The sequence below is a fragment of the Fringilla coelebs genome (assembly GCF_963513975.1).
Source record: "Fringilla coelebs genome assembly, chromosome: 17".
Classification (NCBI taxonomy): domain Eukaryota; kingdom Metazoa; phylum Chordata; class Aves; order Passeriformes; family Fringillidae; genus Fringilla; species Fringilla coelebs.
Genome location: NC_140043.1, coordinates 11,418,620 through 11,436,293, shown reverse-complemented (window position 1 = coordinate 11,436,293; position 17,674 = coordinate 11,418,620). Strand labels below are relative to the sequence as shown.

Here is a 17,674-nt window from a genome sequence, read left to right as displayed (position 1 = left end):
CCTGTACACCACGGCCCCGCACACATCCGTGCACCACACCTGAGCTCAGCACGATGGGTGACCATGCCCAAAGGCACGGCACGGCTTGGCATGGTTTGGATTGGATTGGAGCTGCTCCTCCATCCTATCCCTCCCCGAGCCCTGCCGGCAGCTGGGCTGTCCCAGGCCGAATCACTCAGTGCCGGGAAGAGAGAGCGGTGGCGGGTCAGTCTTTATTACTAAATAAATAACCGTATAAATCTTGTGCAAAACTCTGTGGCAAAACCATCGGCCTCGGCGGGGGCCGCGCTCCCCACCCCGGCCCGAGGCTCCAGGCACGGCACGGCCCCGGCACGGCGAAGTGAAGCGGTGGCGCTGGGCTCGCCGGTGAGAGCCGAGAGCGCGGGCACCGCCGGGGCAGCGCCAGGTCCCCATCCGGGCGGGACAGCGGCTGCCCGAGGGGACAGAGGCTGCGCGAATCCCTGAGGAGCAGACAAGCACCATCCAGCTCAGTGGGCATTCCGGAGCCGCTCCGGGGGCCCGGGCAGAGTCCATCAGCTGCCGGTGCTGCCGCGCTAGAGCGGGGAGCTCGGGGCATGGCCGTGCCGCCGCTCCCGCGGCTCCGCTGTGCCCATGGTCCCCAGGGGCACCACCACCTCCTCCGGCGGGCAGCTCTTGTTCAGCTCCACCACGCGTGGCACCACCGTCGACCACCGATCTGCGGAGAGGGTGAGAGATGCGCAAAGCCGGGAGCCTGTGGCTGCTCGCCAGGCCCCCGGCTCTGCTCCTGGCGCTCATCGGAGGCTGCCAGCAGCATCCTGAGGGATGTCCCAGCCCACAGCGCGGCGCTCACCTCTTCGCAGCCGGCCCATGGTGTGGGAGAAGCCGTAGTACTGGTACGTGTCGCTCTTGCCCGGGTCCTCACTGATGATGCCCAGGTTCTGGTTCCAGTGGGACCAGTTCACCTCGTCCACCCTGTGGGGAAGATCAGACCTGCAGGGGCTGCACGGAGCGCCCGGGAGCCGGGGCGGGACCTCCGGCAACGCCAGCTGCCTCCAGACTGCTACAAAGCACCCAGCAAAGGAGTGCACGGTGCCAGCCCCCCAAAAACGCTGCTGGGAGAGGCTCAGCTGCTCCCCAGCCTCGGAGGGAGCCCACCTTTACCTGAAGCACCAGCGGCGGTCGGGGGTGCCGTCCGTGCCCTTCCCCACGGTGACCATCTCCCCCGAGCGGAAGGCTTTCCGCAGGAACACCGGGAAGGAGCGCTCGATGTCCAGGATGGTGGTGGCCCACTGCCAGGGACACCAGGCACTGCTTGAGCATGGAGCTGCCTTTCCCAGGGAGCTCGGGATGCCTGGATGCTGCAGCTCCCCCAGGCACAGGCGGCTCCTGGAGCCCCCATCCCGCCACGCCCAGGTGGTACCTGCAGCTTCCAGATGTGCTTGCTCTCCTTGGAGACTTGGCCCACGGTCTCGCCCATGAGGGCGATGAGCATGTTGAGGAGGAGCACAAAGGTGAGGATGATGTAGGTGACAAGGAGGATGATGAAGACGGCGGGGTATTTGGCGCTCTCGAGCATCTCCAGGTCGCCCATGCCGATGGTGAGCTTGAAGAGGTCGAGCAGAAAGGTGCTGAAGGTCTGGCTGTCCCGACAGGATGGGTAGGTGGGCACTGTGCAGTTGGACTTCTCGCTGCAGGACTCACTGCTGGGACACGGGTTGAGGAGGGACACCAGGGCTGGGGGAGAAGGGACAGGGACAGCAGTGGAAGGACAGGATCCACAGTGGGCCCCAGTGGGGCTCTGTGCTGACTGAGACCTTCTCCACCATGGGAGGAGGCAAAGGCTGAGCCTGTGAGCAGGTGGGATGGAGCTGGGGGTCTGCAGCCCCCTGCCCAGCCAGGCTGAGCCCAGGGCTTGTCCCTCCCCCAGCCAGGGATGCTGGCTGTTACCTGATGCATAGCCAATCATGAAGAGCAGGTAGACCAGGAGGAAGCGGAACAAGTCTTTGAAGAGGATCTGAAAGTGGTGGAGAGCAGGGTGAGATGAGCTGGGCCACAGCATCATCATCAAGCTGCGCTGCTGGCACAGCTAGGCTGGGAGCAGGGCAGTGGAGAGCCACAGGAACCCTTCACAAAGCCTGGAGGAACCTCTTCAGGCTGCACTTCCACAGGAGGATCACCCCTGGAGAAGGACAAGACCCACAACCCCACCAGACCTTCTGGATCATGATGCTGTAGGTCCCTGTCAGCTTGAGCCCACGGGTGAAGTACAGGGCGTTCATCCAGCCCAGGACCAGTGCAAAGACCATGACAGCCAGGTAGGCCTCGATGCCACCCAGGTACAGCCCCGCCGTGACAATCACCAGCACTGAGTAGATGAAGCTGCAGGAGAGTTGGGGTCAGACCCAGCAGCCACGAGCCTGGGGGGTACCATGGCTCGGGGTGGCCCTGGGGGTTCCCCACATACTAGAGCAGCTGGAAGGAGCCATCTATGAAGAAGGAGTTCACACCTGGGCACTTCTTCATGAACAGGTCTTTAATCTGTGGGAGAGAGGCAAAGGTTGGAGGGTCTCGAGTGACAGGCTCCCCATGTCTGGGGCCACTTTGGCAGCAGTGGATGCCTCAGGGGATGGGGCTGTCACCCCTGGAGACCCCAAAGAGTTCTCAGTGGTCCCAGAGGAGGACCCCCTGCCTTGCCCCACTGACGTTTGTGCAGAAGAAGAGAATTCCAGTGAGGAGGGTGATGATCTCCCCGGCCAGGCGCAGGTAGTCGGCGGTGCTGGTGTAGGGGTAGGGCGGCTGCGGGGAGAGGACAGAGCTGAGCTGCTCCCCCATCCCCTGGGACAGACCCCCCTGCAAGGCAGGGCTGGCCCAAGGGGCTCTGCCAGCCTGAGCACTCACAGGGCCTTCCATGGGGCGGTAGTAGGCGACGAGGGTGAAGATGATCATGGCACTGAGGTAGGAGACCACGCTGATGTAGAAGGAGACAGCCCCAAACTTGCGCCACTTGTCCCTCAGCAGCTCGTTGATGGGCTCCACAGCCAGCATCTCGTGGCGGTTCTGTTGGGACACGGGGGCTGACGGAGGGGACAGGGCCACCCAGTCCCTTCCAGACCCTTCCAAGTCCCCCCCAGCCCCACACACCTCGATCTTGCTGTTGTAGACGAGGATCTCCAGCACAGACACCTCCTCCCCGCAGGTGTCCAGCGAGGAGAGGTCGTACAGAGAGGAGTAGACGGGGCCATAGGCCCAGTCCTTGAACTTCCTGGAGAGGTGCCGGGCGTCCTCATCCGTGATCTCCCTCCGGATGATGTGCTGGAAGATCTGCCAGAGGGAGGGAGGGAGGGAGGGAGGGAGGACTGCTACTCACAGACCTGGCTCCACCCGCCTGGGGCACCCTGCCCTCCTCCCACCCCATCCTGGGGTGCATCCTCCCTGCACCCCAGTGAGCTCAGGGTGCTCCCAGGTGCTCCTGGGGTGATGCAGGCACTGTTGCAGCTCTGCAGGATGCTGCAGGTTTTGCATTTTTGGAGACTCCCCTGCCTGCCCCACCAGAGGCAAGGGCAGGCAGGGGAGAAGATGGGCTGTGTGAGGGTCTGGAGTTAATTGGGAAAGGGCCAGAACACAAAGGGGTGTTAATTAGCCAGGTTAATAGGGCTGCACATCCAGGTTTCCACCAGCATCTGCAGAGAGAAGCCGTGCATGCACTGAGTGGGACAGGGCTCGGCAGGGACAGCAGGGAGACGTCCCCAGTGCGGGGGGGACACCGTACCCCGATCTTGCCGGTCTTGGCCGCCATCATCAGCGGGGAGAGGCCGTCGTTGTTGAGCAGAGCCTCCAGGTTGGTGTCGGGGAAGAGCTTGGCGCACTTGACGAGGAGCAGGTCGTACATCTTGGTGACAAACTTGGTGTTCTCGCGGGTGTTGTCGGCGATGGCCACCAGGGCGTGCAGCACGGTGTTGCCGCGGGAGTCCTGGCGCCGCAGGTCCGCCTGCTTGTGCCCGTTCTCCGTCAGGTAGTGCACGATGTGCGGCTGGTTGGTGCAGGCGGCCAGCGACAGGGGCAGCTCACCTGCGGGGACAACACCGCGGCTCCTGCCACCCCTGCCCCTCTGCGGGGACACCTTGGGGCGCAGCCCCCCGGCTCCCTCCCTGCTCACCGAAGTAGAAGTAGCCGCCCTCGCCCTTGGGCTGGAAGAAGCGGCCGCGGGCCTGGGCATGGACGTCTGCTCCCTTCTCCACCAGCAGCTCCACGTAGTGCTTGCAGCGGCGCTCGATGGCGATGTGCAGGGCTGTCTGACCTGTGCCACCACCGCCCGTCAGCCACCGCCTTGCCCCGGCACTTCCCCCGCGTCCCAGCCTTGCCAGGCCCTTCCTCCGGTCCCTGAACCACCCCGGTGTCCCCCATGCCCAGGGGGACCAGCAGTGGCCCCACGCCCCCCCACACCTCGGTAGTAGACGTCCCTGAAGGGCGAGTTGATGAACTCCCGCATGTTTCCCGTCTTCTCGGCGATGTCCAGCAGCACCGGGATGGTGTCGTTCTTGCCCCCGCTCAGGTTGAGCAGGGCTTTGGGCAGGCAGGTCTTTCCCGTGGAGGGCTCTGCGAGTGGAAGGTGCTGAGGGGGGCCCAGGGCAAACCCCTCAGGCCCCCGGCTCCCCATGCCAGAGCTGTGCATCCGCATCCCCCAGGAACACAGGGATCGCCAGGGGTCACAGCCCAGCCCTGGCAGCAGGGCAAGGAACAGCCAGGTCCTCACCTCGGAACTCCTCGTCTGTCAGGCGCTTCTTGTGGGTGAGCAGGAAGGAGAGGAGCCCATCCAGGCCGGCCGGGGACCCCCGGGAGACGATGTCGAAGAGGATGGGTCTGTTGAAGACCTTGAGGACGGGGGGCGGGTCGGGAGCCGGCCCCTTTGCGGCGGGCGGCTGCTTCCTGCGGGAGAAACGCCAGAAGCGCTGGGAGCAGGAGCCGCTGCCTCGGCTTCCCCCACCTGTGCGACGAGCTTGGGGTTGCTCAGACACTGGGGACACCTCCCGGCCGGGGTCACCGGTGAGGCCAGCGCAACCTCCCCATGCACAGCAGCCCGGTGCTCCCGCTGCCTTGCCAGCTCCCACCCAGGTGCTGCAGCGCTTGGGGCCCCAGCTGTGCCCCCCGGCAGGGACGGGCGGCGGGCTGGTCACGCTCCGGCACCACGGGTGAAGCCAGACCGGTCGGAGCAGTCGGCAGCAGGGCGGGGGGGATGGACCGGGTGCAGCTCCGGGCACCGGGAACGGGGGCAGGACGTTTGGCGGCTGCCCCGGCCGGTAACTTCCAGTCTGAGGGCTCATGGGGCACCCTGGCCCCCTCCACCCACCTCTACGGGGAACATCCCGCTCTCCTAAGCCTCTTGCACCCCTGGGTGGGGACACTGGCGGGCCGCCCCAGGTGCCCGGCACAGAGGGGCATTGTGCGTCCGGCCGCGGGCTGCCCCCCCCGGCTCCGGTTTCCTGGCGCTGGCAGGGTGGAGGCCCTCCTGAAAAGCCTTTTCATGCCGCAGCCAGACTGCCGCACCGGCCAGGGGAGCGGCCGGGCGCACAGAGCCTCTTTCATGGCTCCCGTAAGGGGGAAGGGGAGCGCTCCCGGCCCCGCGGTACCGGGGGCTGCGGAGCTCCTTCACGGCAGGGCACAGCCCAGCGCTGCCACTGGGACTCGCTGGGAGCTGCTCCCTGTGAGCGGCACCTCTGCCCAAAGCGCCGCTCGAAGGTCCCACGTCCCCAGCTACTGAACGTCCCCATCCCCACCGGGCTGTCCCACCCCAGGTCCCCCCGCCGCACCGGGGGACGCGGGGGTCCCGTACTCACTCCGCGACCCTCCTGCGCCAGCGCTTGTTCTCGCTGGGGTGGTGGCGGTAGGTGCCGTAGTCGAACAGGGAGTCCATGGGGGCTTTCTTGGGCGCGGGCACCACGGGGGACTCGTAGATGGTGGCCTCCAGCAGCTCCATGGGCTTCGGGGCGCCTTTCCGAAAGGCCCCGTGGAATTTCATGCGGAGGTTTTGTTTTCCATCGCCGGCGACGGGGGCACCCCGCGCTGCCTCGGCGGGACTCGGGGCGTCCTCGCTCTCGAACAGGTTGGCCAGAGAGGAGAGCGGGAAGGATTCGTTCTGGAGGGAGCCGTCCTCCCCCGCGCCCTCCCCGGCATCGCGCGGGGCGTCCTCGCTGTCTGCCATGGTCCCTGCCCGGAGGGACGGGCACGACTGATCTGCCTGGCTGGCTGTGACCCCCGGCTCCTTCCACGAGAGCAGGAGACCTGGCAGAGGAAAACCCCGTGTCACCCTCAAAATACCATCTCCATCCTCTCCCCGGGGCTCCGAGCCCCGCGGCGGGACACGTCCCACACCCACCCTGGCAGAGGTTGTGGCCGGCAAGACCCGCTGCAGCTCAGAATCACCCGGACGGTCCTGCCTTGTCCCGGCTCTCCTCGGCACCCACCCAGCCGCTGCGGGGACCCCTCACGTCTGCGGGGGCCCCTCCGGCTGCGGCGCTGCCGTGCTGGGCGAGGGCGAGCCCGGCCCCGCTGCGGTCAGCCGGGGTGCAGCCCAGGACAGGGCACAGAGCAGACCCTGTGCGCTGCGATCTGCCGCCCAAGGAAAGAAAACATTCCTTGGGATACTCCCCACATGCAAGGAAGCGTCCAGGGAAGCGCCCAGAGGCAGCAGGAGCTGCCACCGCAGCAGCGCTGGGAGCGGGGCCAGGGCTGCTCCTGATGCTCCACAACCCGGGGGGGCTCGGTGGGACCCGATCTGGGCACCGGGAGGGGACGGGCGCGGCACGGAGGGGGGCTGCAGCCCGCGGGAGGGCAGGAGCAGCGGCTGGGACAAGAAATTACAGGTTTAGGCTGCCCAGAGGGACGTGGAGATGAAGGAGAGACGTGCCATCAGCGCGGCCAGCAGAGCGCTGTACCGTGTCACCTCGTCCTGCCCGCCACGTCCGGGACACGGACAGGTGACTGACCCCAGACACTCCCCCAGCCCCGCTTTCCACCGAAACCCTCCGGCGAAACCCAGCAGCGTCAGGGCTCAGCACGGCTCCCGCCCGCGGAGAGCTCAGCTCTCCAGGGACGGAAAAAGCAGCGGGAAACGTGTCATTTTGTGCTGGGCTGGAGATCTGTGCGACAAGCCACAGGGGCAGGCTGGGCTCTGTCGGGAGGGCAGCCCGGCCGGGAAAAGGGCTCGGATGAGGCAGAGGGTGCTGGCAGCCACGCGGTGCCCCCGAGGGCATGGGGGAGAAGGGTGGCAAACGGCCCCAAACCCTGCAGCGACACGGAGGGGGCTCAGGCAGCAGCCCCCTCTCCCTGCCACCCTTGGGGACACCCAGAAAGGACAGTGCAGCCCTGGGGGACGCAGAGCTGACAGTTTCTCCTCTTTGCTGACTTTCCTGCCATCCTCATCTCTGCAAGAAATTCCACAAGCACCTGCCAAAGCCCGCAGGTCCCACATCCCGACCCCATGCAAACAGGGGCTCCAGCATGGCCGGTTTGACCTTGGACAAGGGAGGAGAGGGAATTGCCGAGCACACGGACCCTGAGGGCTGGGAATGAAGATGGAGCACCTGACCTGTCCAAACTGCGCTGGGACCCGGGAAAGTGCAGCTTTAGGGAAAACCCGGACACGGCACGGGCTGTCCCACACCTGCTGTCACCAGCCAGGACTGAAGCTTGTGTGGGAAATGAGGGACTCGGGGCTGGTGCCGTCAGCCCGGGTGCTGCCAGGAAAGGTGCTGTCACAGGGGTTTGATTTGGCCCCTTGGTTATTTGGGTTTGGATTTTTCAAACTTCCTCACCTCATGGAATAACTGAGTCAAGGCGCAGCTCTCGCATCCAACACAAACCCCACCTGTGCTCCCACCTCTTCCCAGCATCCCACCAAGGTACCTCCCAGTTGGACCAGTGTCCCCAGTCAGTGTCCAGTCCCGCCCACCACGGGGGCACGGACGCTGTCACCAACACCGGGATGTGCGGGGACATCTACGGGTGGGCGGCAGGGAGGGTGTCCCATGACATTAAAGGAAGATCCGGTGGGAGTGAATCACTGAAACCACAGCGTGTTCTAGTCGGAAATCCTCGTCCCAAATGATGCAGCTGCTTCCCAAAATCATCCTCACTAGAGGGCCCGTGCTCACCTCGGCAACGGCCAGGAGCTGGGTGTGGGCAGCACGGGGGGGGTCGGAGCCGATGGGAGCCCCCCCCTCAAAGCTCTGCTCGGGAACCCACCCGGCACCTCAGTCTCGGATCATGGGTCCCCAGGCTGTCCGGACAGTGCCGGGGCATCCATAAGGGTTCACCTGACCCTGCCCAGCTCAGCCCCCGACCCCGGCCTCACCTGGGGTCTCCATCCTGCCCCGCTCCCCGTGTGCAGCCCGGAGAGCCCCATCCTGCCCCAGTTTCCGTGTCCCCGCACCAGAGGCTCTATCCAGCCCCGGTTTCCGTGTCCCGGCCCGTCCCACTCCCGGTCGTGCCCCCCACTGCCCGCTCCCCCGGTTCCGTACCGCCAAAGGTCCCGTGGAAAGTCCCGTAAGCTCCGGCGCCGCCGAGTCGCCCGGGGCCGGTCCGCAGAGCGGCCCCTCCCCGCCCCGGCCCCGGCTCCAGCGGCGGAGGCGCCACCGGGACCCGCCCTCGGGATCGGCCCCCGCCCGCCCCCCCGGCCCCGGGCAGTCTCCCGGGAACACCGGCCACAAAACAGCCCAGAAGGAACACCCCTAAAACTAAGCCCCCAGGAAAAACGCCTCTGGCACAGCCCTCCCAAAGAACAGCTCCAAAATCCCTCCCATAAACAGCCCTCCCAGGAACAGCTCCAAAACATCCTCCTCAAAACAGCTCCCCTAGGAAAAAAACCACCAATCTCCCTACCCAAAACAGCCCTGCCCCAAAACACCTTCCCTAAAAGAGTCTCCCCAAACACCTTTGGGGCTGACACAGCCCCAAATGAGGCTCCCAGGCCACGGGTACTGTCAGTTTTTATTAATTGCTGCTCCTGGGGCTCAGGAGGCGAGGGGGGCTCGTAAGGCACCGCAAACACCACGGGGACAGTCCCTGGTTTCTGAATCCCAGCACAGGGGCTTGATCCCAGGCCAGCACCGGAGGAGTTGGGATCACCCAGGAAAGTCATCAGCTCCTCCTCCATGGGCATCGTTCCAGACAATCCAGTGCCAATCAACACGAGGCGCTCGTCGGTGGGTTCCAGGCACAGCCCGAGTGCCACTTCATTCATCAGCAGGACACTTCATTCCCTGCCCCACTGAAGGCAGGAATCCAGGAGTTGGGACTAGAAACACTTGTTCTTCCTCTTGGGAAATCCAAAGGTGACACCCACAATTGTTTTATTGCCGTATTCTTAATAGAAAGTTAATTACTGTTATTTTTTGGTTAGAAAAGACATTATCCACTGCAGATCCAGACAGGAATCGAAGTCACTGGAGAGCTGGGAGCCGCCCCAGCTGCCTCAGTGATGAAGACATGGGTAACACCCATCACAGGTTATTTAATCTGTGCCAATCCTGTGCCAGCTTTAAGCTTTGTAGCTCAGCTCAGCGTTCATCTTCGTGTACATCTCATAAATTGCATCCAGGATTGGAGTGACCCTGGTGAGAAACTGGTGGATTTTTTCTATGCTTTCCTCTTCCTTGACTTCTTTACCCTTCTCCAAGGCCTTCAGCAAATCGGATTTGTAGGGAAGAGCATAAACCGAGCCCTATAAAACAGGGAGAGGGTGTTTGACTCCCACAAACCCAACAGAGACCATGGGTTGGGTTGTTCCCATGTGCCAACACCATGGAATCTCCAGACATTTGTCAGTGCACGGGAGCAGCCTTAGGGATGGTGGTTGGGTGCTTGGAGAGGGAGGGAAAGCTCACCGTGAAGAGCTTCTGCAGCATCCAGCCGTGGTATTTCTTCAGCGCGATCTCGTAAGCCTTCAAGGCGTTCACTCGGATGAGGTTGGGATGCTCCTCATCCCTCTCCCCATCAGAGATGCTCTGCAGCAACACCAGAATGAATTTCAGACCCCTGGGAGAAGAGCAGAGATGTTGGGCTCAGGGAAGTGGGTGATGCTTTCCAGCTTCCAGCCTGGTGTTTCCTAGCATCCCAAAAACCTGCAGTCCCAGCAGTGCATCCCTCTCACAGAGCTGGTGCCTGTCCCTGTGTGCCCATCCAGGGAAGAGAGAGAGAGAGAAGGGCAGGATGGATCCCCCCAGGTGAGGCCAGGGCTGAGGGCTGAGTTGGGCAGGTGCAGCCCAGTGGATCCTCCAGGCACCGACCTGTCCAGTTTGTGGGCTCATGCTCTGAGGTTGAATTCCCCTGTACATTCCCGAGGGGAAGATTTCAGGAGGGAGTTCCCAACAGCTCTGCTCCCCAAACACAGCACCCCACTGCCAGCTGCCCAGCCCCAGCCCACAGGGACCAGCCCAGCCTCTGTTTGGAGCTCTCCAGCTCCCCACATGCCGGGACACAGCCAGAGCAGCTCCCGACGCTGTGAGTCACCTTTTCAACCACATCAGCGCCAGCGTCGCGCCTGTCTTGGGCCAGGCCGAGCCATGCAGCTCCTTCTCCACCTCCAGGATGTTCTGCAGAGTTTTGAACTTGGCAGGGTTGGAGTCATAAACTGCCCGGATTTTCTGAGGGCAGAAAAGGGGATTGGCATCTGGGAGCAGGGACTTTGAGCAGGAGCTCTGGGAATAAACCTGACCGAGTGAGCTGAGCCCAAAGTCCCCGTGGGAAGAAAAGCCTTTTGAAACACCTCCAGTCCCACAGCATCTCTTCCCCAGGGATTCTCTTCTCTTAGCCCTCCTGAGTCCCTTCCTACCTTGATATTTCCAGTCAGGTCTGCTTTCACTGGCGAGTAGACGATGGGAGTCCCCAGGCAATCTGTGGAGACAGGGAGGGAGGACAGTTAGACACTGGTGACACAGGGGGCACCACAGACTTCCCGAAACCAACAGGTTTCACTTTAAGCACAGCCTGGCCACTGAGACTAGAAAGGGATCTCTGAGCTTCAGAGATGGCTATTGGCCCTTGGGACAGCCCTGCCACCTACTGCGGCCCCACCACCGACCTCCAATCCCCGTGGCTCCGGGACACAGCCCTGGCAGAACATCCTGGAACAGCCTGACCGGCACCGGACACTGCTCGTCCGCAGGCAGGCAGGCAGCCCCACGTCCTGCCCTTCCGGGGCTGCCACCGAGCCGCCACACAATAGCTGACATTGTGGAGGGCAGCGGGCACATTGTGCCACGAGGGCGGCCACGCCGACACCCACCCGTGTCGCGACACGGGGTGCGATCCATGGGTGGGATGGCAGCTCCTGCCCCGGGCGATGCCTCTGCATGAGGTGCTCCAGGGGACGGCAGGACGCTTCCCAACGGGGCTGCTCGGCAGGTTTGACAGGACCGTGATGCAACCCCGGTCCTGGCAGAGCAGCCAAGCCCGGCGTGAGCCCTGGATCAGCGAGGGGGGTCACCACCCGGAACCGGGGAGGGGGCACCCGGAGCGGCTGAGCCCGCAGCAGGCCTGGTCCCAGCCCGCATCTCCCAGCCCCGGCCACCCCGGTCTCACCGAAGAACGGCGGCAGGTGCGCCACGGCCTCCAGGAAGGGCAAAGTCTCGATCTGCTTATCAGCCGGCAGCGGCTTGAACTCGTGTTCCAGCAGCAGCGCCATGACCGGCGTAGCTCGGCCCCTTTCCCCCTCACCGCTCCCCGGCTGAGGGGGCTCTGAGGCAGCGGGGGCCGACCCGGCAGCGCGCCCACGCCACGCTCCGCCCCCCGCCGCCCCGACCAATGGTTGCGCATCTCCCGTATGGCCTTTGCGCAGCCATTGGTCGGAGCGGTGGGGGGCGGGACTTTCATCCCAACGAGGAGGCCACACCCCCATCGCCCCCTCAGACTCGGGGCCTGGCCGTGCCCAGGAGCGTGCGCTGCCCCGGGCGCGTTCCGAGCGCCAGGCGGGCCGGCGTTAATTATTCACGGGAAATAAATATTTTATAGGGAACAGATGGAAAACAAACCCCAACGCGCGGGAGTGATGACACACCTCAGTGAAGGGTTGGGTGGGAAAATGACACCGAGCGGGGACACGGAGAGGTGAAGAAGAGGTGGGAGCGGAGGGAGGCTCAGCCCATCCGCTGCAGACCTGCCGGTGACAGGGCCCCAAATACGGTGTTTTTACCGGTTGTTCTGGAAAAACAGGTCGTGGGGCGATAGCGATCGGCGGCTGGTAGGGCGGGTGCGGATACAAGGCGGGTGCGGGGAGCTGCGGGTCACCGGCGGGGGCTGCCGGCTGGTGCCGCCTCCCTCCCCGCTGCCAGACTCCCGTGGTGCCCGGAGCCCGTCCTGAGAGATGCCCGGACCCCCTCCCGGGACGCTTGAAGCTCCTCCCGAGGTGCCAGTAGCCAGTTCCATGGTGCCTGCGGTGCCCTGAGCCCACCCCAGGGTGCTCGGAGCCTGTCCTGGGATGTCCAGCGCTCACTTCGGGATGCCCGCAGCCCCTCCGGCGGTGCCCGGGCTGTCCCCGGTCACGCAGACCGGGCCGATCCGCTTGGGTTCGCTGCGGGCGCTGCTGCGCTGGTGCCCTGCCAAGGCGGGCAGAAACAGAAACCTTTAAACCCTGAGATGTTCACAGCGCCACAAACCCCGCGGTGCTGCCCGCTCCGAGCCGGCACAGCGGCACCGCGCCCGGCCCGGGCTGTACCCGCACATCCTGCGAGCGCTCGCTCGGGGCGCGGAGGCACCGATCCCCCGCCGCCGCTCCATCTCCCGTCCCTCCCTCTCTCCCCGCCTCCCTCCGTCGGTCCCCGCCTCCCTCCGTGCTCGCGGAGCCCGTCTCGCCGTGTCCCTCGGCGGGAGCCGTCGCGGGCGGGCGCGTTGCGATGTCGCTGTGGCTGCGGCGGGGCCGCGGCCCGGAGCGCAGGGCGGCCGAGCGGCGGGAGCTGCAGGAGCGCAGCCGACAGCAGTGGGAGAGCACCAGCCGCGCCTTCGCCCGCGCCGCCGCCGCCTGCTCCCTGCAGGCGCGGTGGAGCGAGCCCCGCGTCCCCCCGCCCAGGTACGGCAGCGGTGCGGCGGGTCCCGGGGCGGTGCGGGGATCCCGCTGACCGCCGCCGGTGTGTGCGGCAGCGCGGAGGCGGCGCGGCGGGACGCGGAGGAGGCGGCGGCGCGGCTGGAGCGGCGGCGGGAGCGGCTGCGGCGGCTGCTGGGCGAGGAGCGGGAGGCGCTGGCGGCGGAGCTGCGGGAGCGGCGGACGGGCGGGATGCGGAGCCAGGAGCTGCGGGACGGCCCCGGAGAGTTCGGGAGGAAGGTGAGGGAGCGGCCCGGCCGTGCTCGTCCCGCATCCCGGGGCTCGTCCGGTGAAGGGCCGCTCCCGCGCTTCAGCTGTACCAGCGGGACTTGCTGGAGTTGCCACCGCTTGGTGCCCCGAACCCTTGTCAGCCTCGGCGGGGTTTGGGATGCTGAGCGCTCCCTTATCCTGACCTGACCTCGCTCTGTGTTCCCAGTTTGCTGACCCGCCGCTGCAGCAGCGCTGGAACAAAAACAACGCGGAGCTCCGAGAGGTGATGTTGTTTTCTCCTGGGTCTCTGCTGCCTTGTATTTATTAAACCAGTTTTTAACTTGAAAGTCATATCTCTACTGTGGTCACTCATCTTGCATCACAGTAATTGCCGTGTTTGATAAATGAAAGGCAAAGAAGTGAAAGGGTTTAAGCTTAAATAGTTTTAAGGAGCCCTCTCAAAGCTGTATTTTTAAAAGTCAGAAATCTGTTCAGACTCTGAACAAATTTTCAGAGCTCACAATATAAATATCTCAGGCACGTAAAGTATAAATAATATAAAAATATTAATCTTAATAGCTGCATCTGCCATACTGTGGTGCTTCCTCATTCTTTATTCCATCCACATGCTGCTCCTGTGGTGTTTCCCATGTGACAATGATCCTCAGGACCCGGTGGGCACCTTGAATGCTCAGATGAGCCCACTTCTGCAGAAGCAGATCCTCCTGGGATACAGGAGGTGCTCCAGAGAGTCTGGGAGGTCCTGGAGGACAGAACCTCTGGCACTGATTACCCTGTTACATCTGTTGTGTCTCCAGGCAGATTCTGAGCTGCAGGGGAAGCACGTGAGGGATGCTTGGGGTGATCAGCTAACACAGGAAAACAAGGTATGGGGGTTCTGGTCACTGGGAGGACTGAAATGTGTGTGGGGTGACATTTGTGCCACTGGAGCTGCTGCCAGGAAGGGCACTATTAACAAAGCCATCCAGCTTGCTCTGTGGATTTTCTGAGCCAGAAGTTGTTTCTTTGTGTCAGGCTAACCTGAAATGCTGTTTTCTTTTCTTTGGGAAAGGAAGAGGTGACCAAACTTGAAGAGAAGAAATGTTATGAAAACGAGTACAAAACGGCACGAGGGGAAGCGCTGGAAAGAACGAGGCAAGAGGAAGAGAAGCCTCAGCTGGAGAAGACCTTGCTTCAGCAGATAGAAGAACTGAAACTGCAGGAGACAAAGGTAATCTTGGCTTTCTCCTTATTGGAGAAAGGAATTTGTTGCTTCACTTGGAAATACAGCAAGGCTGACCTGACCTCTCTCCATGTTTGCACTGCAGGGAGGGTTTTCCCTGCCTGCAGAGGAGCAGAGCAGGGTACAAATTCTGGTCAAGCATGCTCTCTGGGATGTTGTGGCTCTTTGATGTACTCTCTCTTGGTGCTTGTGTTTTCCTTTTTAGGCAACAAAGCTGAAAAAGGAACAAGAGAATTTATTAAAGCAGCAGTGGGAGCTGGAGAATTTGGAAGAAGAAAGGAAACAAATGGAAGAGCACCGGAGGAAGAAAGAGCTCGGGTAGGACATCAAGTGGAGCTTGTTCTGGATAGAATCTGTTCCTCTGCTCACAGCAGTACTTGGGGCACAGGGAGATATTCCAGGGAGCAGTGGTAGGATGTAAATATCTGGGTTTTGGTGGACTTGCCCACAGCAGCCAAGGAGCAGAGGCACTGGTGCTGTTACTGCTTTTTGTTTCTGGTAGCAGGTTCCTCATTGTCACAGATGTACCTCCCCAGGTGCTGCTGTACAATGATGTGGTGCTTTAGAGTCAGAGTGATACTGTTGTTCTTTTTAATTTTGCTTTTTTTCCTCCTTCAGTCGCTTTTTGAAGCATCAGTGTGACATCCAGTTAAGGAGACGAGCGCAGCAGGTACAGGAGGAACTGGTAAGAGATTCATTTATACTTTATAGATGCTGTGTGGTGAAAAAACTTGTTGTGTGTGGTTTGTGTCTGCCTCTAAATCCTACAGATCAGGGGGCCCCTTCCAGCTTGTGCACAGGGCTGGAGCACAAAGCTCACGGGGAAGCAGCAGATGGAGCATCTTGCTGAGTACACCCTTGACACTGTCACCAGTATTGCCTAGAGCAGCCCTGCACACAGGCTGGGAGTCTGTTGGATGGTTGTTAATCTGTTTTTTCTCCAGGAGACAGACAGGCAAATCCTATCAGCCCTCCTGGAGAAAGAGGAGGAGGATCAGAGGTGGCAGAGCGCGCGGCGGGAACGGGCAGTGGCAGACGTGGCCTGGATGAAGAAGGTCATTGAGGAACAGCTCCAGCTGGAAAAGGAGAGGGAAGCAGAGCTTGAGACCATCTTCAGGTGAGTCTGTCCACCTCTGAACCTCACCTGAAGAGTCCATGTGTGCTGAATGTTCCAGGTCAGGGGGTCACTGAGAGGCACAGGTAGGATGGGACACACCAACAGGCACGGGACAAACCTGAAGAGAAACCTCAGTGCTCCTCTAAAGCACAAGGTAGCTTGTCTGTGCCTGGGGGTTAACCTCAGAGATAATTCTTCCTCTCTCCTTTAGGGAAGAAGCAAAAAAAATGTGGGAGAAGAGGGAAGAAGAATGGGAAAGAGAGAAGGTGGCCAGAGATCGCCTGATGAGTGAGGTGATGACCGCTGTTGATGATGTGTCCCCCTTGGCTCAATGAAACCATCATTCCACTTGTAACCCACCACCCTCTGGAGAGTCAGAGCTTTCCATGCTGGGGTGGAATTTTTTTGCTTGTCTGGTGTGTTTCCTGGGAACTGTTTCACCATCTTCTCCCTCTGTCCCCTCCCTTTGCACAGGTCCTTGCAGGCAGGCAGCGCCAGATCCAAGAGAAGATGGAGCTAAACAGAAGGGCCCAAGAAGAATCCATTAAATATCGAGAGCAGCTGATCAAAGAACTCGAGGAGGCCAAGGAAGGGACTCGTCGGGAGAAGGAGCAGGAGGAGGAACAGCAGAGAGCCCACAGGAGGGAGCTGCAGGCACAGGTAGGCTGAGCTCCCCAGTACACACTGCTGCTGAGGCTGCCCCATCTCACCCGGTTTTCCCTGTGCAGGGGACAGAGCACAGCTTGGGAGAGGAGGGGAAGCAGCAGGAGGGATCAGCCCGGCAGCACCTGGAGGAGCTGGAGCAGCAGGAGGCCAAGCAGGGCTGGCACAGCAGGGTAAGGTCACAGCCAGGTCACCCTGGCACAGGGGTCACCCCAACACATGAACCTATCATGGAGGGTGACACCATCACGTCTCTGATCTGCAGTTTAGACATCATAGTGCCAGGGCACTTCCCCTCACAGAGCTCTACACTTCTCTCTTCTTTTTTTGCTCATATTTATATATTAGGCCCTAACTCTTGAAGAATTTTTGAGGCAGATGTGTTGCTAATGCCTCAAATGTTGCTCAGTGCTGAAAGGGATTTATTGTAAGTGCATTAGTGCAGTTGGTACAGTACAGCTCCCCTGCTCAGTGTCTTTGTTGACTGTCCTGCTCAAATTTGAGTAACCCTTCCTAAAGCCCCTGCCCAGCCCATCAGCTCCTGTGCATGCTCAAGAGTTTGTGTGGATTAATTCCAGAGCCCATCAACTGTGCTGGTCTTTGTTTTGACCCCATTAGTTCTACAGTTACCCAAGAGCAGCTTGGACCTGAGGAATGAGCATGAGATGCAGCTCCAGACTACAGAAAGAAAACTGAGGACTCAAGGAACTCCTGAAATAATGGTGCCTCTGGAATAGCCTACAGTGAGACCAAGACTTGACTAAGTAGATTTCTGAAACCATTTAGTTGTGACCAAGCTGAGGAGGAGAAAAGTTCTACTGTCTTCAGGAAGGTGGAGGTGTGAGCACCTTCAGAGAAGTGAATTGCTTCACTCTGCATCCTGGAGCTGTGCTCATGTATTTTAGTACATGAGAGGCTGGAGCAACCCAGCAAATTAAAGGGCCACAAAAGAATCTGTGTCTCCCCAGGAAGAGGAGCTGTGGGGCTGTGTCAGACTCCCACCCTGGAGAATCAGGCTGTGCCTGGGTTCCCACTGGACTGTGAGGAGTTAATTAATAATGTATATTGCAAATCAGATCATGGGTGCTGTGGCAACAGTGCTTGTCCAGTTCCTCTCCAGAAGGTGCTGGAGACTTAAACATTGTTTTTCACTTGTTTCATAAATAATAAATAATTGAAACCTGAACAAGGATTTGGTTTTCTTACACGAGCAAACCACAGCAGCAACAGGAGAGGAGATTGAGTTGATTTGTGCAGATCATTCCTTGCTGTTACCATCCACTACTGCAGCTTGACACCAGTCCTGTCACAGTGCACAAGGAGTGCCACAAGACTGGCACTTTCCTCAAGAGTAGAAACCTTTCCAGAGATCTTTAAAGAACCAGCA

At 61.2% G+C, this 17,674-nt stretch overlaps 3 protein-coding genes across 7 annotated transcripts; 1 reads left to right on the top strand and 2 right to left on the bottom strand.

Moving 5' to 3' along the window:
- Positions 1–205: 205 nt before the first annotated feature.
- TRPV4 (transient receptor potential cation channel subfamily V member 4) lies at positions 206–8,577 on the bottom strand. Of its 4 annotated transcripts, none has more exons than XM_084216915.1 (16): positions 8,499–8,577; positions 5,817–6,261; positions 4,736–4,908; positions 4,426–4,578; positions 4,139–4,279; positions 3,752–4,050; positions 3,124–3,303; positions 2,881–3,039; positions 2,686–2,778; positions 2,447–2,520; positions 2,196–2,361; positions 1,930–1,996; positions 1,403–1,716; positions 1,144–1,271; positions 833–954; positions 206–697 (listed from the first exon to the last, which is right to left on the bottom strand). In XM_084216915.1, exons 2-16 carry the CDS (start codon positions 6,179–6,181, stop codon positions 555–557), a joined length of 2,577 nt encoding a protein of 858 aa, XP_084073041.1. In that variant the 5' UTR covers positions 6,182–6,261; positions 8,499–8,577; the 3' UTR covers positions 206–554. The 4 variants fall into 4 exon arrangements, with proteins under 4 accessions (XP_084073041.1, XP_084073039.1, XP_084073042.1 ...); XM_084216913.1 differs by lacking the exon at positions 8,499–8,577 and adding an exon at positions 8,333–8,436; XM_084216916.1 differs by lacking the exon at positions 8,499–8,577 and adding an exon at positions 6,356–6,484.
- A 379-nt stretch (positions 8,578–8,956) lies between these two features.
- On the bottom strand, positions 8,957–11,727 carry GLTP (glycolipid transfer protein). The gene is made up of 5 exons (XM_084217229.1): positions 11,560–11,727; positions 10,811–10,872; positions 10,489–10,622; positions 9,864–10,014; positions 8,957–9,700 (listed from the first exon to the last, which is right to left on the bottom strand). Exons 1-5 carry the CDS (start codon positions 11,660–11,662, stop codon positions 9,518–9,520), a joined length of 633 nt encoding a protein of 210 aa, XP_084073355.1. The 5' UTR covers positions 11,663–11,727; the 3' UTR covers positions 8,957–9,517.
- A 1,124-nt stretch (positions 11,728–12,851) lies between these two features.
- TCHP (trichoplein keratin filament binding) lies at positions 12,852–17,433 on the top strand. 2 transcript variants are annotated; one of them, XM_084217358.1, is made up of 12 exons: positions 12,852–13,042; positions 13,114–13,294; positions 13,491–13,547; positions 14,083–14,151; positions 14,337–14,495; positions 14,713–14,825; positions 15,126–15,177; positions 15,452–15,624; positions 15,836–15,917; positions 16,099–16,284; positions 16,353–16,460; positions 16,906–17,433. In XM_084217358.1, exons 1-12 carry the CDS (start codon positions 12,870–12,872, stop codon positions 16,936–16,938), a joined length of 1,386 nt encoding a protein of 461 aa, XP_084073484.1. In that variant the 5' UTR covers positions 12,852–12,869; the 3' UTR covers positions 16,939–17,433. The 2 variants fall into 2 exon arrangements, with proteins under 2 accessions (XP_084073484.1, XP_084073483.1); XM_084217357.1 differs by having other exon boundaries at positions 15,126–15,192.
- The last annotated feature ends 241 nt before the right edge of the window (positions 17,434–17,674 follow it).